The 22,302-nt window shown below is 46.8% G+C and overlaps 1 protein-coding gene across 5 annotated transcripts in view; it reads left to right on the top strand.

Moving 5' to 3' along the window:
• Positions 1–20,708, top strand: part of GPR142 (G protein-coupled receptor 142) — a 28,624-nt gene extending 7,916 nt beyond the window's left edge. For 2 of the 5 annotated variants that reach the window (XM_072113719.1, XM_072113720.1), the window contains exons 2-5: positions 9,424–9,482; positions 9,958–10,122; positions 17,471–17,615; positions 19,154–20,708. In XM_072113719.1, coding sequence (XP_071969820.1) covers positions 10,033–10,122; positions 17,471–17,615; positions 19,154–20,031 — 1,113 coding nt within the window. In that variant the 5' untranslated portion in view covers positions 9,424–9,482; positions 9,958–10,032 and the 3' untranslated portion in view covers positions 20,032–20,708. The remainder of the gene's footprint in view (positions 1–9,423; positions 9,483–9,957; positions 10,123–17,470; positions 17,616–19,153) is intronic. The other 3 variants (XM_072113721.1, XM_072113722.1, XM_072113718.1) reach the window with 2 other exon arrangements.
• Positions 20,709–22,302: the final 1,594 nt, after the last annotated feature.

Raw genomic sequence — 22,302 nt, 5'->3', positions numbered from 1 at the left:
GCAGTGTTGTTATATATTATTTGGAACTCTATAGCGGTATTATTTAGTCTGTTTGTAGCTTATCTAGGTATTTATGGAGTTGTTATATGAGGACTATACTGCAATGTTGTTATATATATTTGGGACCTCTATAGCGGTATTATTTAGTCTGTATATGGATTATCTAGGTATTTATAGTGGTATTATACAGGGACTATCCTGCAGTGTTGTTAGTTATTATTTGGAAACTCTATAGCGGTATTATTTAGTCTGTATATGGATTATCTAGGTATTTATAGTGGTATTATACAGGGACTATCCTGCATTGTTGTTATATATTATTTGGAAACTCTATAGCGGTATTATTTAGTCTGCATATGGCTTATCTAGCTATTTATGGAGGTATTATATGAGGACTATACTGCAATGTTGTTATATATTATTTGAGAACTCTTTAGTGGTATTATTTAGTCTGTATATGGCTTATTTAGGTATTAATGGTGGTATTATATGAGGACTATACTGTAGTATTGTTAGTTATTATTTGGGAACTCTGTAGCGGTATTATTTAGTCTGTATATGGATTATCTAGGTATTTATGGAGTTGTTATATGAGGACTATACTGCAATGTTGTTATATATATTTGGGACCTCTATGGCGGTATTATTTAGTCTGTTATCTTGGCGGTTTATAACACAACTATGTACATTAAAGATAAATGTCCGAAGGATGGACCTGTCAAACATCACCCCATATCAGAGTGGAAAGGGTTAGCAGCCCCCCCAGATCCCGGTCACACCTACCAGACATGAAATGTATTGCTGCCCCCTCCCTGCGGGCCGCTTCTGGAGCGGAGAACACACATATTAACAGCATCAATTATTGCTAATGTCTTTATTTACTCGCAGCGGTCGATAATAATTTGTGTTTTGGCTTTAATGAGATCAGTCAAGTGCAGGGCTGTGCGGCGGAGTTAACCCTGCGGTCCCTGGTGAACGGGATATTCAGGGAAAGATGGAAACCAGACCTACACCCTGATCACTTCTTGGGATAACCACGAGAGTTATATCTGCCCCCATAATATGGCCTTTTATATGGTAGCTGGCATAGTGTGCTCCCATGTAGTGCCCAATATTGTATGCCATGCTATACACTGCCATCTACTGTGCCCCCAACCACTATATTGTGAAATACAGTGTGTGCCCCTCATTATATTTTGGCGTCAGAAATCATCACAGTAGGACACACTACAAACATCATCCATGACGGAGGTTGATTCGGACATCAGTAGATTAAGATCCTAATAGGTCAATTTTAGAGGAATTCTTCATGTTGAGTACACAATCATATCATGTGAAAGAGCAAGAGATGCTGAGCAGTTTGATATATAACTTTATAGGAAAATTTTTAGTATAACTTGTAATATCTTCACTTAAATCTTTCCTTAGGTCTAGAGGGCGGAGTCAATCACTGAGTAGGACCGCCCTCTGGGCTCAAATGCAGGCGGAATTTTCATCAATAAAAGACATATTCTGCTGAATTTACACACAGATCTATATATGACTCCGCCCAGATTTTCCAGCCCTACCTGATGGTACCATCAGATAGGGACATTTCTTTGGTATGATGTTCCCCTTTAAGAGGAATTTGAGGCATTTTTCACCATAAAACTTTCCTGTTTCAGAATTTTCTGTAGGATACTTCATTATTTCCATCACTGCCCCTTATATCAACACACACGTTGTAGAACAGAAAAATCCTACTATCTGGTCAGTCATGTGAACATTCCCGTAATGAGGATCATACATTTTCTTTCCATTCGCTCCACATGGCGCCCCCTCCTAGGACCCTCCAATCTAGAACATAATGTGGAGCTATAGACAAATTAGGCTTAATTAGAAGTTTCTCAGAAATGAACGACCATCTTAAGACTTTCTCTATCATCGACTCTTCCACCTAATGAGCAATTCCTACATGGAGGAAAGGAATCCAGAGCTGCGGGGGGCGGCCTGTAATATACTGAGGGGTTTCCGTTAATTAGAAAAGTTTGTTGTAGAAAATTCTGGAATGTAAAATTGGAAGTAACTTTCATTGTTCTCTTGATAGGTTGTAAATAGGGCAAGTTATCACACCACTGGCTATGGGGGCAACCCCCTTGGTAATCTGACTATGGAGCAGATATTTTACCACAAGGGTTAATGTTCATAGATTATTGAAGAGATGATTTACTCGTCCACCTACGCCAGGAGATCACTGGGGGTGTCAGAATATTACCAGAGATCCCTTCCAAGAAAGCACTATCGAAAAGTCCCTTTAAGTGACCAATGTGTGGCTAGCACTGCTATAAAGAGCACTGTGTGGCTAGCATTGCTATGGGGAGCACTGTGTGACTAGCATTGCTATGGGGAGCCCTGCGTGGCTAGCATTGCTATGGGGAGCACTGTGTGGCTAGTACTGCTATGGGGAGCACTGTGTGGCTAGCATTGCTATGGGGAGCACTGTGTGGCTAGCATTGCTGTGGGGAGCACTGTGTGGCTAGCATTGGTATGGGGAGCACTGTGTGGCTAGCATTGCTATGGGAAGCACTGTGTGGCTAGCATTGCTATGGGAAGCACTGTGTGACTAGCATTGCTATGGGGTGCACTGTGTGATTAGCATTGCTATGGGGAGCACTGTGTGGCTAGCATTGCTATGGGGAGCACTGTGTGACTAGCATTGCTATGGGGAGCACTGTGTGACTAGCATTGCTATGGGGAGCACTGTATGGCTAGCATTGCTATGGGGAGCACTGTGTGGCTAGTACTGCTATGGGGAACACTGTGTGGCTAGCATTGCTATGGGGAGCACTGTGTGGCTAGCATTGCTATGGGGAGCACTGTGTGGCTAGTACTGCTATGGGGAGCGCTGTGTGGCTAGCATTGCTATGGGGAGCGCTGTGTGGCTAGTAGTGCTATGGGGAGCACTGTGTGGCTAGCATTGCTATGGGGAGCACTGTGTGACTAGCATTGCTATGGGGTGCACTGTGTGATTAGCATTGCTATGGGGAGCACTGTGTGGCTAGAATTGCTATGGGGAGCACTGTGTGACTAGCACTGCTATGGGGAGCGCTGTGTGGCTAGTAGTGCTATGGGGAGCACTGTGTGGCTAGCATTGCTATGGGGAGCACTGTGTGGCTAGCATTGCTATGGGGAGCACTGTGTGGCTAGCATTGCTATGGGGAGCACTGTGTGGCTAGCATTGCTATGGGGAGCACTGTGTGGCTAGTACTGCTATGGGGAGCAATGTGTGGCTAGCATTGCTATGGGGAGCACTGTGTGGCTAGCATTGCTATGGGGAGCAATGTGTGGCTAGCATTGCTATGGGGAGCACTGTGTGGCTAGCATTGCTATGGGGAGCACTGTGTGGCTAGCATTGCTATGGGGAGCACTGTGTGGCTAGCATTGCTATGGGGAGCACTGTGTGGCTAGAATTGCTATGGGGAGCACCGTGTGGCTAGCATTGCTATGGGGAGCACTGTGTGGCTAGCATTGCTATGGGGAGCAATGTGTGACTAGCATTGCTATGGGGAGCACTGTGTGGCTAGTACTGCTATGGGGAGCAATGTGTGGCTAGCATTGCTATGGGGAGCACTGTGTGGCTAGCATTGCTATGGGGAGCACTGTGTGGCTAGCATTGCTATGGGGAGCACTGTGTGGCTAGCATTGCTATGGGGAGCACTGTGTGGCTAGCATTGCTATGGGGAGCACTGTGTGACTAGCATTGCTATGGGGAGCACTGTGTGGCTAGCATTGCTATGGGGAGCACTGTGTGGCTAGCATTGCTATGGGGAGCACTGTGTGACTAGTAGTGCTATGGGGAGCACTGTGTGACTAGCATTGCTATGGGGAGCACTGTGTGACTAGCATTGCTATGGGGAGCACTGTGTGACTAGCACTGCTATGGGGAGCACTGTGTGACTAGCATTGCTATGGGGAGCACTGTATGGCTAGCATTGCTATGGGGAGCACTGTGTGGTTAGTAGTGCTATGGGGAGCACTGTGTGGCTAGCATTGCTATGGGGAGCACTGTGTGGCTAGCATTGCTATGGGGAGCACTGTGTGGCTAGCATTGCTATGGGGAGCACTGTGTGGCTAGCATTGCTATGGGGAGCACTGTGTGGCTAGCATTGCTATGGGGAGCGCTGTGTGGCTAGTAGTGCTATGGGGAGCACTGTGTGGCTAGCATTGCTATGGGGAGCACTGTGTGGCTAGCATTGCTATGGGGAGCACTGTGTGGCTAGAATTGCTATGGGGAGCACCGTGTGGCTAGCATTGCTATGGGGAGCACTGTGTGGCTAGCATTGCTATGGGGAGCAATGTGTGACTAGCATTGCTATGGGGAGCACTGTGTGGCTAGTAATGCTATGGGGAGCAATGTGTGGCTAGCATTGCTATGGGGAGCACTGTGTGGCTAGCATTGCTATGGGGAGCAATGTGTGACTAGCATTGCTATGGGGAGCACTGTGTGGCTAGCACTGCTATGGGGAGCACTGTGTGACTAGCATTGCTATGGCGAGCACTGTGTGACTAGCATTGCTATGGAGAGCACTGTGTGGCTAGCATTGCTATGGGGAGCACTGTGTGATTAGCATTGCTATGGGGAGCACTGTGTGACTAGCATTGCTATGGGGAGCACTGTGTGGCTAGTAGTGCTGTGGGGAGCACTGTGTGGCTAGCATTGCTATGGGGAACACTGTGTGGCTAGCATTGCTATGGGGAGCAATGTGTGACTAGCATTGCTATGGGGAGCACTGTGTGGCTAGCATTGCTATAGGGACTACTGTGTGACTAGCATTGCTATGGGGAGCACTGTGTGGCTAGCATTGCTATGGGGAGCACTGTGTGATTAGCATTGCTATGGGGAGCACTGTGTGACTAGCATTGCTATGGGGAGCACTGTGTGGCTAGTAGTGCTGTGGGGAGCACTGTATGGCTAGCATTGCTATGGGGAGCACTGTGTGGTTAGTAGTGCTATGGGGAGCACTGTGTGGCTAGCATTGCTATGGGGAGCACTGTGTGACTAGCACTGCTATGGGGAGCACTGTGTGGCTAGCATTGCTATGGGGAGCACTGTGTGGCTAGCATTGCTATGGGGAGCACTGTGTGGCTAGCATTGCTATGGGGAGCGCTGTGTGGCTAGTAGTGCTATGGGGAGAACTTTGTGGCTAGAATTGCTATGGGGAGCACTGTGTGGCTAGCATTGCTATGGGGAGCACTGTGTGGCTAGCATTGCTATGGGGAGCAATGTGTGACTAGCATTGCTATGGGGAGCACTGTGTGGCTAGCATTGCTATAGGGACTACTGTGTGACTAGCATTGCTATGGGGAGCACTGTGTGGCTAGCATTGCTATGGGGAACACTGTGTGGCTAGCATTGCTATAGGGAGCACTGTGTGACTAGCATTGCTATGGGGTGCACTGTGTGGCTAGCATTGCTATGGGGAGCACTGTGTGGCTAGCATTGCTATGGGGAACACTGTGTGGCTAGCATTGCTATAGGGAGCACTGTGTGACTAGCATTTCTATGGGGTGCACTGTGTGGCTAGCATTGCTATGGGGAGCACTGTGTGGCTAGCATTGCTATGGGGAGCACTGTGTGGCTAGCATTGCTATGGGGAGCACTGTATGACTAGCATTGCTATGGGGAACACTGTGTGACTAGCATTGCTATGGGGAGCACTGTGTGGCTAGCATTGCTATGGGGAGCACTGTGTGACTTGCATTGCTATGGGGAGCACTGTATGACTAGCATTGCTATGGGGAGCACTGTGTGGCTAGCACTGCTATGGGGAGCACTGTGTGGCTAGTAGTGCTGTGGGGAGCACTGTGTGGCTAGAATTGCTATGAAGAGCACTGTGTGGCTAGCATTGCTATGGGGAGCACTGTGTGGCTAGCATTGCTATGGGGAGCACTGTGTGGCTAGCATTGCTATAGGGACTACTGTGTGACTAGCATTGCTATGGGGAGCACTGTGTGGCTAGCATTGCTATGAAGAGCACTGTGTGGCTAGTACTGCTATGGGGAGCACTGTGTGGCTAGCATTGCTATGGGGAGCACTGTGTGGCTAGCATTGCTATGGGGAGCACTGTGTGGCTAGCATTGCTATGGGGAGCACTGATGGGGAGCACTGTGTGGCTAGCATTGCTATGGGGAGCACTGTGTGGCTAGCATTGCTATGGGGAGCACTGTGTGGCTAGCATTGCTATGGGGAGCACTGTGTGGCTAGTATTGCTATGGGGAGCACTGTGTGACTAGCATTGCTATGGGGTGCACTGTGTGGCTAGTATTGCTATGGGGAGCACCGTGTGGCTAGCATTGCTATGGGGAGCACTGTGTGGCTAGCATTGCTATGGGGAGCACTGAGTGGCTAGCATTGCTATGCGGAGCACCGTGTGGCTAGCATTGCTATGGGGAGCACCGTGTGGCTAGCATTGCTATGGGGAGCGCTGTGTGGCTAGTAGTGCTATGGGGAGCACTGTGTGACTAGCATTGCTATGGGGAGCACTGTGTGGCTAGCATTGCTATGGGGAGCACTGTGTGGCTAGCATTGCTATGGAGAGCACTGTGTGGCTAGCATTGCTATGGAGAGCACTGTGTGATTAGCATTGCTATGGAGAGCACTGTGTGATTAGCATTGCTATGGGGAGCACTGTGTGACTAGCATTGCTATGGGGAGCACTGTGTGGCTAGCATTGCTATGGGGAGCACTGTGTGGCTAGTACTGTTATGGGGAGCACTGTGTGGCTAGCATTGCTATGGGGAGCACTGTGTGGCTAGCATTGCTATGGGGAGCACTGTGTCACTAGCATTGCTATGGGGAGCACTGTGTGACTAGCATTGCTATGGAGAGCACTGTGTGATTAGCATTGCTATGGAGAGCACTGTGTGATTAGCATTGCTATGGGGAGCACTGTGTGACTAGCATTGCTATGGGGAGCACTGTGTGGCTAGCATTGCTATGGGGAGCACTGTGTGGCTAGTACTGTTATGGGGAGCACTGTGTGGCTAGCATTGCTATGGGGAGCACTGTGTGGCTAGCATTGCTATGGGGAGCACTGTGTGACTTGCATTGCTATGGGGAGCACTGTGTAGTTAGTAGTGCTATGGGGAGCACTGTGTGGCTAGCATTGCTATGGGGAGCACTGTGTGGCTAGCATTGCTATGGGGAGCACTGTGTGGCTAGCATTGCTATGGGGAGCACTGTGTAGCTAGCATTGCTATGGGGTGCACTGTGTGACTAGCATTGCTATGGGGAGCACTGTGTGACTTGCATTGCTATGGGGAGCACTGTGTGACTAGCACTGCTATGGGGAGCACTGTGTGGTTAGTAGTGCTATGGGGAGCACTGTGTGGCTAGCATTGCTATGGGGAGCACTGTGTGACTAGCATTGCTATGGGGAGCACTGTGTGACTAGCAGTGCTATGGGGAGCACTGTGTGGCTAGTAGTGCTGTGGGGAGCACTGTGTGGCTAGCATTGCTATGGGGAGCACTGTGTGGCTAGTAGTGCTATGGGGAGCACTGTGTGGCTAGTAGTGCTATGGGGAGCACTGTGTGACTAGCATTGCTATTGGGAGCACTGTGTGGCTAGCATTGCTATGGGGAGCACTGTGTGACTAGCATTGCTATGGGGAGCACTGTGTGACTAGCATTGCTATGGGGAGCACTGTGTGGCTAGTAGTGCTGTGGGGAGCACTGTGTGGCTAGCATTGCTATGGGGAGCACTGTGTGGCTAGTAGTGCTATGGGGAGCACTGTGTGGCTATTAGTGCTATGGGGAGCACTGTGTGACTAGAATTGCTATGGGGAGCACTGTGTGGCTAGTAGTGCTGTGGGGAGCACTGTGTGGCTAGCATTGCTATGGGGAGCACTGTGTGGCTAGTAGTGCTATGGGGAGCACTGTGTGGCTAGTAGTGCTATGGGGAGCACTGTGTGACTAGCATTGCTATGGGGAGCACTGTGTGACTAGCATTGCTATGGGGAGCACTGTGTGGCTAGTAGTGCTGTGGGGAGCACTGTGTGGCTAGCACTGCTATGGGGAGCACTGTGTGGCTAGCATTGCTATGGGGTGCACTGTGTGGCTAGTACTGCTATGGGGAGCACTGTGTGGCTAGTAGTGCTATGGGGAGCACTGTGTGACTAGCATTGCTATGGGGAGCACTGTGTGGCTAGTACTGCTATGGGGAGCACTGTGTGGCTAGTAGTGCTATGGGGAGCACTGTGTGGCTAGTACTGCTATGGGGAGCACTGTGTGGCTAGTAGTGCTATGGGGAGCACTGTGTGGCTAGCATTGCTATGGGGAGCACTGCACTATCATAGTTGTAGGGCACCTTATTTGGTGGGCATTGCTGGGGGCACCATGCATCTAGAATTGTTGTGGGGGCACTATATTTGGGGCACTATGAGCAGTGTGGTCCTCCAACCAGATAGTGTTGTGCGCTCTGCTTTTAATGCCACATTTATCGGCTATGTCCTGGTTGGTGGAGGCAGGAGGGTGGTTGGCAGGCATCCATGCCGCTCTCATACACGCCCGGTATTGGCTTTATGTTGCCTTATCTGCACATTTATAGGTACAATTTGGAGTAAAGTGGCGGTAATATTTATAGCGCTATCTCTACAGCTACTTTTACCTGTCAATTGATTTTCACATTCGGCTCACCTGTAATGTCAGGGATTAATGGAGGCGCGCCAATTATGTAATCGCTTCCCGTAGTGTGAAGATACCGGGAAACAGGCGGGTGGCGGAAGAAAGGCAAACACTGTTAGAACAACGTGTGGAGTTCTGCGCTCTGCGAGTCCGAGAACTGATAAGACACTGAACAGAGATGTGGAACTTCCAGCATTTTGAGTACCGGGGGGCTCAGCTGGTGGAGAGGTGGTCGGTCACTCTTGGATAGTCAATCGGATGTAGAGCTTATGGCTGTCGTAGAGTTGGGTGATCTTCTAGAAGCTCCTACTCAGGAAGACTCATCCGGTCTATAGTTTGGTTCCAACAGATCCCATAATTGTTTCCTGAGGGACCCACACAGATGCACAACCACCTGTTTTTCTATACGTTGCCTCTCTGAATACTAGTCAGAGGTCCCTGGTAACTGGTGGAGAGGTGGTCGATCACTCATGGATAGTCAATCGGATGAAGAACTTATGGCTTTCGTAGAGTTGGGTGATCTTCTAGAAGCTCCTACTCGGGAAGACTCATCCGATCTATAGTTTGGTTCCAACAGATCCCATAATCGTTTCTTGAGGGACCCACACAGATGCACAACCACCAGTTCTTCTATACGTTGCCTCTTCCGAATAGTAGTCAGAGGTCCCTGGTAACTATTTTTGAGTTGTCCATTTGCCGAAGAAGGTGGAACTGGTAGAAAATTTTGGAAACTAATAGAATTTTTTATTATATATTTACAGCACTAGGAAACATAGACTTCAAGATGTGACTACAGATCTCCAAGACCCAAGTTTACATGGTAAGGAATCCATAACCGGTAACTCCAAGTATCCTGGAGAACATGTCCAGGTTCTTCTGGTCATTTACTGGTTTATGTCTCTGACGTATAACCCACAGGAGAGGAACATATGATATCATTTTCTATCTACGTACTCCTTTATGACCTCAGCCATCGTTTGAGGTCATTGTCCACCTTGATCATAAAAGAACATTGATGGTCATGATTCTTCATCATTCCTTCCGATGTATCTTGTGTGTAGATGATAATCTTGGCTTAGGTTCCACTTGAAAAGGTTATGATTCCGTTGCCTGATCTTCCACAAAGACGATGAGACATGTCTGGATGGTAGATGGTGGCACTCAAGTTTCTAGACTAGCAAATTTGTAGATGGAAGGTGGACATCCTCCACAATGTTTCATCCTGAGGCTTAGGTATTGTACGAGTTATCCATTTTGTGGACAATGCCTTCACGTCTCAATCGTTGTCTCCTCAGAGTTGCACTTATGATGTCTGAAGATGATCCCTCTACAGAACACCAGCGAAAATAAAACATCCTTGGTTGTCGAAGATGAAGGCCAAAAAACAGACCCTTCACCGTGTGTGCTTGGCTATATACCAGTCATATATTACAGCATACTGCTTGGCTTTGGCTTACCAGGTGAGTCTAGGGGTTAGATGCCCATATACTATCACCTTGTACTCCATAGACTCCTATACACCGGTGCCATGTTGGATGGATGAGTGGTTTACAAACTTGGCAGTCTACTGAGTCTACTAGCAGCTTCCTAACCCTAGAGGTGGTAGAAGGGTCTTGTTATCCAGACCAAAAGACATGGAAGTTGTCACAGCCCAGTCTCTTACTAATATTACTACACTGTAATATGATTGGGAAATCAGTGGAACCACAGAAAAGTCCTGGTTCCATCAAAACCAATAGTTGCGCTCCTTAGAAGTCACTTGGGCACATTTACTAAGGGTCCGAATCGCGTTTTTCCGGCAGGGTTTTCCGAATTTTACCATTTTGCAATAAATTTCCCTGGGTTTTTGGCGCACGCGATTGGATTGTGTCGCATTGGCGCCAGGTTGAATGCGACAAAAAACGGGGGGGCATGGCCGACGGATTCGGAAAAATCGTGCTATTTAAAAAAAAAAAAAAAAAAAAGTGTTGCTTAACACAGACTTACATGTACCAGGAATAGGATGGTGAACTCCGGCGGACCCCGGCGCAGCAGCGACACTTGGTGGACATCGAGCGCACGACCTTGGTGAATCACCGGAAGACCAGAAAGGACCGGGTAAGCAAATGTGCCCAACTGGTTATCTCTTCCATTTCCATCACTGCCTCTGTTTGGAGACATCTTCCGGTCTCAAACCAAAAAGAGGAGATCCCCTTTAGTAAAAACTAATTTACAGGGAGTTTCCATGAATAGCGATTGTTGGCCTAACTGGCTCCTATGTACTTTCTAAGGAGGCTGGACTTGTAGTTACAGGGACATGCAACCAGGTGATACCAGGTCTGTGGGTCTAGAATTATTGTTTAATGGTGCCAAAAGTTGGTGCTAATCTGCTAATGATAACCAATCTTTAGGTTAGGCCGTCAGTAGTTATTCCCCCAATGTCTACAGTGACAAGGGTTGTGACAGAATATGGCAAGAGAGGACAGGGGAAGAAAGCGCTAATAGTGTCACACCTTTTTGATTGTGAAGATGAAGGTAGGGGTGAAATATTGTGCTCACCGTGTAGGGTTGTGCTAGGATAGGCACAACGCTATGAGGAGTAGGTTTAGATGACAAATAGTCTGGTGCTGCCTCCCGGTAGAGGATCTCCTGTGTGGTATGGCCGTATCACTCAGGGATTATTTGGGATATTGGAGTGTTTGTTTGTAGTTCAACCAGATGGCGCACTCAGGGTGTAGTATACAATTAGGTTTATTAGGAATCTTAAAACACAACGCGTTTCGGGGTTACAGTACCCCTTTGTCAAGTGTACAAAGACTGTAGAGAACGGACAGTGGTAGAGGGGGAAAGGGGAAGGAAGACGGGGAGTAAACGTTAAAGTTGATGATTGGTTAGCAGCAGAAGTGACAAAACACAGTATTGGTAATTCATTGAACCCAATTGGTTAACACAGAAGTACAAAACATATTATTGATGGAAGTTCCTTGAACCCGATTGAGCTCAATTAGAAAGAAATAAATTGAATAAAAAACATTGAATAAAAAACGTTAATAAACATTATAAATTACAATTAATATGGTATAATAAAAATAGGGTAATATAATTGATAATTCATTGAGCCCAATTGGATGATAAAGCATTAACAATTACAATTAAAATGATATCAATATGATATAATCGAAACAGAGAGGGAAAGTGCTATAATACATAAAACTTATACACAGGGAGTATAAATATCTGTTGGTATATGTTCAGTGGATTGGTCAGTTGAGCGACACATTAAAAATTGGTCAGTAATGAATGAATGAATGTGTGGTTATTTAGTTGAAATGGATGCTTGTAAAGTGCTTACCAGTGCTGTTGATGTTGTCCAATTCATCCACAGCATAAGGGAACATGGTGTGGTGTGGGGGTATTTAAATGTATGGAATGGGGAGAGGCTCGCGCCACAAATTAACGGGCGCGTGCGCCGTAGCGCTGACACACCAACAAGATGTCCGCCAAGAGGCGTGCGACAACGAACTGTAAAGTAGTGCGCATGCTCCGACACATTGCGCGGTGCGCGACTCAGTTCTGTAAGGTAATGCGCATGCTCCGAATGGCATCTGTCAGGCAGCGCTGGGTGCCGATCGCGGGGGAAGAGCAGGTGATGCTGGAGAATGAAGAATGAAGAAAACCCCTTAGGTATGCTCATCAAGGCTTGGAGAGGATGGTGGTATTTAACAAGGTGGTTTGTTTTGAACGTTGGTTTTGGAAGTAGGTGTATACCTCTTCGGTATGCTTGTCTAAGCTTGAGGAATGAGGAGAAAGGTGATATTAACAAAGTGGTTAGTTTTAAAAATTGGTGCTCTCTAGGGATTCGTTGAGCCCATTAGGTACTCATTACTGACCAATTTTTAATGTGTCGCTCAACTGACCAATCCACTGAACATATACCAACAGATATTTATACTCCCTGTGTATAAGTTTTATGTATTATAGCACTTTCCCTCTCTGTTTCGATTATATCATATTGATATCATTTTAATTGTAATTGTTAATGCTTTATCATCCAATTGGGCTCAATGAATTATCAATTATATTACCCTATTTTTATTATACCATATTAATTGTAATTTATAATGTTTATTAACGTTTTTTATTCAATGTTTTTTATTCAATTTATTTCTTTCTAATTGAGCTCAATCGGGTTCAAGGAACTTCCATCAATAATATGTTTTGTACTTCTGTGTTAACCAATTGGGTTCAATGAATTACCAATACTGTGTTTTGTCACTTCTGCTGCTAACCAATCATCAACTTTAACGTTTACTCCCCGTCTTCCTTCCCCTTTCCCCCTCTACCACTGTCCGTTCTCTACAGTCTTTGTACACTTGACAAAGGGGTACTGTAACCCCGAAACGCGTTGTGTTTTAAGATTCCTAATAAACCTAATTGTATACTACACCCTGAGTGCGCCATCTGGTTGAACTACAAACAAACACTCCAATATCCTACAGTGACAAGGGGTCTCTTGGGTATAAGTCAGGTATGGAAGACTTTTTTTCTTCTAAATGTGTGTTGAAAGTTGAATTACAGAGTCTATCCAAAATTGTGCACAAAAAACTTCTACATTCAGGACTTTTTTTATCAGGCAGGATGAGTGGCACCGTAATGGGCACGGACATAACCCCATCACCCGCCATCACAGTCACTACAGTCCTTGTATTCTTGCTGTTGTCTGTCATTAGTTGGATTTTTCTTCTCTGACTTTTCTTCCTATTATTTGTGTTATGTTTCCATCTTATCTTTCCGTTATATAAATGATCTTTTCCTGTTTTTGCATACTTCCTTCTTTGATTCTTTTGATCTTCTTCTATTTTTTATCAATTTCATCTTTCTCCTTATTCCTTCCTTCTTTTTTATTCTCTTTTTTACATTGTTTCTGTTACATTTTCTTTTCAATCTTTCAATTTTTATCTAGTTTTTTGTTCCATTTTTTGTTTCTTTCCTTCAGATTTTGTATTTTTTTCTTCGTTTTCTTTCTCCCTTGTCCCATGATTTTCCCTTCCCCACTTGTAGATATCAGTGAGATGCTGCGCCCATATCTTCCTGCCTACGTGGGAAACGTTAGTCTAATGACCATTAATTACATTCAGCTACATTGCCCCGGTAACCTGCGGCTGATTACGTGAGGACACCCGCTAATTAGTGCATTATTCCTAATTCCCTCGATAAATGCCTGTAAAATGTTTCAGGGGAAGGGGCAGAATATATGTGACACATTATTTGTCAATTTATGGAGGAAGCGCGGACCAGTTGTTGAAGCCCTTTTGACCCCTTTTAGAGTGGTAATAAGGACACTTAGCCTCGAGTATGGAGGCACAATGATTGTAAGGTGCATGTGACCTCCACTAACTGCTCCCTACCCTCCCTCCAACACGTCTGATGTATGTGTTTTACATAAACTACCGTAACTTTAATTTTGCTGGAAGAAAAAAGCTTATTATATACTTATCATCAGTGCTGATCTCACACTATCCGGCAGCCCCTGACTGTTCAGTGTCTGTACAGATGATTCGTCGTTGATGAGAGACAACCAGTGATTATCCCAGGCACTGTAATGTGCATATCATATAACTTCATTTAGATATAGTTTTATTCTCATCCCTAGCTCTGACTTTACATCCGCCCGCAGTCCCTCACGGTTCAGTGTCTTTTTATATAGTGGATTTATGAGTTGTATTCATGCTAGGCGCTGTATGATACTTCTAATCTTTACTGTAACTCTGACCTCGTGTCTCTTCGCACCCCATTTTTTATTGCAACCCCTTATGTTTCAGGCTCTGCACAGAAAGGATCTTGTTGAAAATACACAATATAGGGGCACATTTACTTACCCGTCCCGTCGCGATCCTCGCCGCGCGTTGTCCAACAAGGATTTGGAGCTGCCGCGATTCACTAAGGTCGTGCGTCCAATTTCCTGCATGCGTCGCTTCCCCGCTGAGGTCCGCCGGAGTTCACCTTCTTCTTCCCGGTGCATGTGAGTGCTGATCTTGCGACACAATTTCCTTTTAAAATTCTGCAGTTTGTCAGAATCCGTCGGGTTGTCCGAAGTCAACGCCCCCCGATTTGTGTCGCATGCAAACCGGCGCCGATGCGACACAATCCGATCATGTGCACCAAAAACCTCTTTTAAATGCAGCGCAAATCGGAAATCTTAGGAAAACCCGCCGAAAATGCACTCCATGGACCCTTAGTAAATGAGCCCCATAGTGTTTATGTCAGGCACTGGCATATTGAAAGGAATCTACCATTTGTTTTCATGCATTGTGAATCAAACATACCTTGAGAATACAGTAGCTACAATGTTGCAGAAACATATCTTTTTTAATCCCTGAACCGAGCGGTTTTATTGAAAAAACATTTATAAAATTATGATAATGAGGCTCTGTCGCTCCTGTAGCTGCTCCAGCGCTTCTCCTCTTATCCCAATTATTAATCACTGTGTTGTCCCTGACAGGCAGAAGTAATCAATCGCTGCCCCATCCCCCAGCTGCTGTGTATGAGTCATTCAGCTCAGTTTGATTAGTCCTGTCTGGACATTTCATGAAGCTCCATAATGTGTTTATCAACGGCAGGCAGCATGCGCCCAGCTTTTCCAAGGTCCAGAATTTTATAATTGTTTTTTGAGCAAAACAACTCACTTTAGGGATTAAACAAGATATATTTCTGCATCAGTGTTGTTACAGCATTCTCAAGGTATGTTTGGTTCACAATGCATGACAACAGATTGTACATTTCCTTTGAAGCTTTGCTATGTTCAATTATAGGCTCCTAACTGATCTATAGCTATGACTTCACCTCTCTTGGCAACTTCTGATGGTTCAGCATCTGCGCAGTTCATTAGAGACTGTATGTTGTCAGTCTGGAAGCTTAATTGTAGATTCAAATATCAACTTTGGTCCTGAATTCCCTTTTTCTTACAGCCCCGGATACATATATTTTTTTTCATAGATCTGAATTCACATTTCCCTGCAGCCCCTGATGGTTCAGTGTCTGCACAGATAGATTCTACTCTAGTTGGATGCATTCTGATATACTGAATACATTGCTTTATTGTTTAGATCTGCTACTAATATCTAAAACCCCACAAAAAGAATGTGTCAGACCCATTCCATCCGTATTTTTGGCAAGGGACCTACCAGTGATGATGACGTCATACAAGCTAATAGTACGGACGTTATACATCGCTATATATCTTCTCATCGCCCTATATGCAGCCGTCTTGATGAATCTTGAGCACAAATCTACTTAGGTATAAGAACAGCACAAGCCTGAGGCGGTGTAACCGTGGACAAGCCTTTCTTGTCTGGTTTGCGATGCAGAACTCGTGCTCCGCGCGGTTCTTGCTGATTCAGTTTTCTCCTGTAATGCAGTTATATGATGCAGCACTGACAGCTGTCCTATAAATTACATATATTGGCCGTGACGCGTGGGGTGAATATATATGTCCCCGGGCCCGGTCAGTAGGGAACGTCTAACTTATGGATACTTGGAATTTTATTCTTGCGTTTGCTATAATTAATGTGGATGAGGACCACCGTTACACCCCCAGAACTGATGTGGGACGTCATATAACATATATACATTGGGGATCATTTACTAAGGGCTTGAATCGCGCTTTTCCGGCGGGTTACGCAAATTTTTCCGTTTTGCGCCGATTTTTCCTGAATTGCCCCGGAATTTTGGTGCACGCGATCAGATTTTGCGGCATCGGCGCTGGCATGCACACAATGGAAATCGGGGGGCGTGGCCGAATGAAAACCCGACGGATTCGGAAAAAACGCCGCATTTTAAGAAAAAAATTTGTCGCTCGGCACGCGCTTACCTTCACTCAGCCCGGCTCGGTGTACTCCAGTGCGTTCCGATGCTCTTCAGCGCAGCAGCGCCACCTGGTGGACGGCGGAGGAACTGCCTTAATGAATCCCCAGCCGGACCCGAATCCACCGCAGAGAACGCGCCGCTGGATCGCGAATGGACCAGGTAAGTAAATCTGCCCCATTGTGTTGTATAAGTAACATATACATTGTTACATTGTTACTTATACAAAAGTATCAGCAGTATAGGACTGAGTGACCGGGGGGTGATGGAAGACCATTGCCTCGGGTAGATTGATTATTATTAATTACGTCCGTGAAATTTTCCATATATATCGGAGGTAAGAAGCATGGTCCTCGTTAATAGGTCCTAATGGGTGTACGATGCAGCCAAGTGTGCACAGATGTCCTCAAGCTGTTTGCCATCTTTCCATGGGTACCTGGTCTTGGACATTGGTTATCACTGTGCGTATTTACTTTACAAGACGTCCAGAACGGCCCATAGCTGTATCTCCATAGTGAGTGCTGCAGACGTGACTATGATCACAGGCCCGACAGATGCTCGGTGTACCAACGCCACAATGGTGGACAGGAGGAAATGGATGGAGCCTGGATGTTAATGCATGGACACGCTAACACCGTAATGTGCACATCACCTGCCAAGGAGTCAGGATTCTTATCATTGTTCCTCAATGTTCATAATGTACTATGACTGGCACTATATGGACCGATCTGATGGACCTTAAATCATGACGAGTTGCCTCTTAAAGGGGTTGGCCACTCTTTTACATAATGTGCCTTTACTGCAGAAATCTCTGAATGTTCATCGTGTGAGTCAGCATTACTTTTGTGCTGTGTGCAGGCTCTCCATGCTACTATGTTTACATATATGAGCACTGATGAAGAGAAGGAGCTGCAGCAGGAGAGTTATGACTCATCCTGCTCCCTCCCTTCTTCCTGTCTCTGTCAGGGAGGACGGCCAGTGATAAAAGACAGTGGGAGACGCCATGAGGACGGCCTACAACAGGGAGAGAGAGGAAGCTGTGTATTTATGCAGAGGGCAGCATGGGGAGAACAGGGAAAGGCTAAAGCTATCAAAGGAGGCAAAGACACAGGTACATATATGTGCAGAGACATGTCTAATAGAAGAGATTCATTGAACACCCTTAAAGATTATGAATGATGCAGATGATAATAGTAAACTTTGTAATACACTTCATGAAGGAAAGCAGTTCCTCTGTGGTTTATGTCTACTCTTTCTCCTGTAGTGAGCAGTGTATCTAAATACTTTCTAGGCGTCATCCAGTTCAGGGAGTTACAGAGAACCTGTCACTAGAATTTTCCCCCATTAAACTACCAGCCCCCTCAAGTAGAATATTAAACATCCATTCTAGAATTCCCTTTTTTTATGTAAAAACTCACCCATTTATCTATAAAAAAAAAAAAATCTTCCACAATCATGAGAAAATGAGCAGAGAAGAGTCATATTAGATGGTGAGTCAAGTTTAGATGCTCTATCTTTGATTCTATAGTACTTAGAAACATGTTGCTGGTGTCATATCAAAGATAAGAATGTCATCTTTCAAATGGCATCAGGCGATAGTTCTGTGATCTACAGAACGAGAGATAAAGGCAGTTGAAGAAATAGGCAGTACTAGATCAGGGCCCATTTGTAGAGATGTATTATGTTCTTCAGCATTCACAGAAAGATCTGGAATCTTCCTCCCACAGAGAAATTTTGAATCTTTTTCTTTGGAAGGAGAGTTAATAATAATTCTTTATATACATAGCGCACACAGATTACTCAGCGCTGCACAGAGTTTGCCAAATCAGTCCCTGTCCCCAATGGGGCTCACAATCTAATCCACTTACCAGTATGGGTGGAAACCGCGCAGAGAACATACAAACTCTTTGCAGATGTTGACCTGGGTGGGGCTTGAACCCAGGAACCCAGCAAGAGAGATTCTATGCAGCTGCATTACCAGTTATAGACAGTAGATGGCGCACAGAGGTGATCAGGCTACATGACCGGTTACCAATCTAATAGGATCATGCATTGGCAGGGCCATTACATATACGGTTCAAAATAAGACGATCTGACCCCGAGACTCAAAGGGGCAGATTTACTTACCCGGCCCATTCGCGATCCAGCAGTGCGTTCTCTGCGGTGGATTCGGGTCTTCCGGCGATTCACTAAGGCAGTTCCTCCGACGTCCACCAGGTGTCGCTGCTGCGCTGAAGAGCATCAGAACGCACTGGAGTTCACAATCCTATTCCGGGTGAAGGTAAGCGCGTGCGGCGGTTTCTCCGAATCCGTCGGGTTATCGTTTGGTCACGCCCCCCCCCATTTCCGTCGCGTGCATGCTGGTGCCGATGCGCCACAATCCGATTGCGTGCGCCAAAGACCCGGGGCAATAAAGGGAAAATCGACACAAATTGGAAATATTCGGGTAACACGTTGGGAAAACGCGAATCGGGCCCTTAGTAAATGACCCCCAAAATGTCTAGTAGACTTGGGTGTGGAGTCTACTGGAGACTCCACTGAACTAGCGGAGGCCATACTACACAGACATTGAGACATGAGGCTTGAGAAGTTGTGCCAACACCGTATGTAAGGAAGTCATCTTTACTCCATGTTCTTCTCTTCCAACAGTGAACATCTTGACCGCTGTGGCCCTGTCAAAGCTGGCGTCCAGGAGCAAGAAATCCTCCTACTTCTACCTCTTGGCCCTCACCACCTCTGACATCTTGACTCAGATTTTCATCATCTTTGTAGGCTTCATTCTTCAGACGGCCATCCTCCATCGCAAGGTGCCCAACGCCTTCATCCACATGGTCAGCGTCCTTGAGTTCTCCTCCAACCACGCGTCCATCTGGATCACCGTCATCCTCACAATAGACCGATACGTGGCCCTGTGCCTCCCCTTACAATATCGCTCCCTCTCCTACCCAGAACGGACACGTAAGGTCATCATTAGTGTCTTTCTAGCATCGTTTGTCACCGGCATCCCTTTCTATTGGTGGAGTGATGTCTGGAGAGACCCTCGAACACCAGGTTTGCTGGACCGGGTCCTCAAATGGGTCCATTGTTTCATCATTTACTTCATTCCTTGCACTTTCTTCTTCCTCATCAACTCCATCATCATCCTTAGGCTTAGAAGGAAATCCGAGGCCAAGAGGTACAAACTCCGAATCGGCAAGACCACGGCCATTCTCATAGGCATCACCACGGTGTTTGCGGTGCTGTGGGCTCCCCGGACCATCGTCATCATCATTCACATGTATGTAGCTTCTGTCCACAAGGACTGGAGGGTCCACTTGGCGATGGACATTGGGAATATGTTGGCTTTGCTCAACACCGCCGTCAACTTCTTCCTGTATTGCTTTGTGAGTAGGAGATTTCGGGATATGGTGAAGGAGATCCTTGGGATGCAACGACCTCGTCGCACAATGGAGGGGAAGAAAGTCCAAATTGACAACTTTTCCGACTCTTTGAAGCCCATGGAGGTCCCTCAGGCGACGACAATATGAGAGAAGAGATGCCACCACAGGAGAATGACCTGTTGTCCAACAAGCACTTACCCATGATGACTGCATGTCCACCGGAATACGAAAACATGCATGAAGGAAAGGTCATCACCATATACAAATATAGGACCTCCATATGTTTCCTAAGGTCCAAAATATTTCCCAAATCAATAATAGTGCAGTATAAGGGCCTTTAATGAGACACCTTTATGGACACAAAGCTGAGATAATTCTCTTTTTCTGGATATGCAAATTAGCTGTTAAGTGCACCAGGGGCGGGGCCTGATTTTGTGATTTTAAAGTACAAGTGCTCTCGGTGCACTACGAAGTCACCACCCATCGCCACCCTTTAGCAATGATTTTGTGCGTTTACCTGCTGTCTGTAGTCAGGTCTGATAAACTGGCCCCGCCTCTAGTGCACTTGCTTACTGATTTGCATATGCATAAAAAGATAATTATCTCTGCATTGCTTTATCGGTATTTAATGACAATTAAATCCATCTGCTCCGATTGAAGACCCCTATATAGAACTTTTATAGGTACTGGAGGCATTTTGGACCTGACAGGCATCTTGTAACTTATATGTACTGTATATACTGCTGAATGTATCCTATAGCGATGTATGGACATCATATGGAAGAAGAAGGTACATATATGATATGAATTAAGAACAAATAAAGGAAACCATCAAGTAAATGTCTCGAAAATATCCAATCATTCATCAAGGATAGTACAAGACTGTGCAGGAACACGCCCCCAACTGGTAACTCCTAGTTGTCAGTCTCTTCTTAAATGTCTAGGAGGAATAACAGAGTTTTAATTCAAGAAGATCCACAACTGTTATTTCATGGGGTGTAATAGTAGATAGAAAGAGGCGTATGCCCCTTAGCACTCTCTCAGGGTGGCATATGCCCCTTAGCACTCTCTCAGGGTGGCATATGCCCCTTAGCACTCTCTCAGGGTGGCGTGTGCCCCTTAGCCCTCTCTCAGGGTGGCGCATGCCCCTTAGCACTCTCTCAGGGTGGCGCATGCCCCTTAGCACTCTCTCAGGGTGGCGCATGCCCCTTAGCACTCTCTCAGGGTGGCGCATGCCCCTTAGCACTCTCTCAGGGTGGCGCGTGCCCATTAGCCCTCTCTCAGGGTGGCGCGTGCCCCTTAGCACTCTCTCAGGGTGGCGCGTGCCCCTTAGCACTCTCTCAGGGTGGCGCGTGCCCCTTAGCACTCTCTCAGGGTGGCGCGTGCCCCTTAGCACTCTCTCAGGGTGGCGCGTGCCCCTTAGCACTCTCTCAGGGTGGCGCGTGCCCCTTAGCACTCTCTCAGGGTGGCGCGTGCCCCTTAGCACTCTCTCAGGGTGGCGCATGCCCCTTAGCACTCTCTCAGGGTGGCGCATGCCCCTTAGCACTCTCTCAGGGTGGCGCATGCCCCTTAGCACTCTCTCAGGGTGGCGCATGCCCCTTAGCACTCTCTCAGGGTGGCGCATGCCCCTTAGCACTCTCTCAGGGTGGCGCATGCCCCTTAGCACTCTCTCAGAGTGGCGCATGCCCCTTAGCACTCTCTCAGAGTGGCGCATGCCCATTAGCCCTCTCTCAGGGTGGCGCATGCCCATTAGCCCTCTCTCAGGGTGGCGCATGCCCATTAGCACTCTCTCAGGGTGGCGTAAGCCCATTAGCCCTCTCTCAGGGTGGCGTATGCCCCTTAGCCCTCTCTCAGGGTGGCGTATGCCCCTTAGCCCTCTCTCAGGGTGGCGTATGCCCCTATACCCTCTCTGAGGGTGGCGTATGCCCCTATACCCTCTCTGAGGGTGGCGTATGCCCCTATACCCTCTCTCAGGATGGCGTATGCCCCTATATCCTCTCTCAGGATGGTGTATGCCCCTTAACTCTCTCTCAGGATGGTGTATGCCCCTATACCCTCTCTCAGGATGGCGTATGCCCCTATATCCTCTCTCAGGATGGTGTATGGCCCTTATCCCTCTCTCAGGATGGCATATGCCCCTATACCCTCTCTCAGGATGGTGTATGGCCCTTATCCCTCTCTCAGGATAGGTCAAGGAGCAAGGTAACGGAATCCCATTGGCAGGCGCAGGAGGTCATACCGCTCTATCGCGAATTATATCCTATATAACTCTCAGGGTGTGTCCCTTAGTATGGCCACTAGAGGGAGCACTACTCCCAGATATGGTGGTACAGTAATATAACCGACACTGTGCTGCATCAGATCTGCCATTCAGGGGTCTGGGAAAGCTGGCTGACAAGACCTATATTACTAAATATA

This window comes from Engystomops pustulosus, chromosome 6 (assembly GCF_040894005.1).
Source record: "Engystomops pustulosus chromosome 6, aEngPut4.maternal, whole genome shotgun sequence".
In the NCBI taxonomy this organism is placed as follows: Eukaryota; Metazoa; Chordata; class Amphibia; order Anura; family Leptodactylidae; genus Engystomops; species Engystomops pustulosus.
Note: the sequence above shows the minus strand (reverse complement) of the source record. Positions and strands in the feature narration are given on the sequence as shown.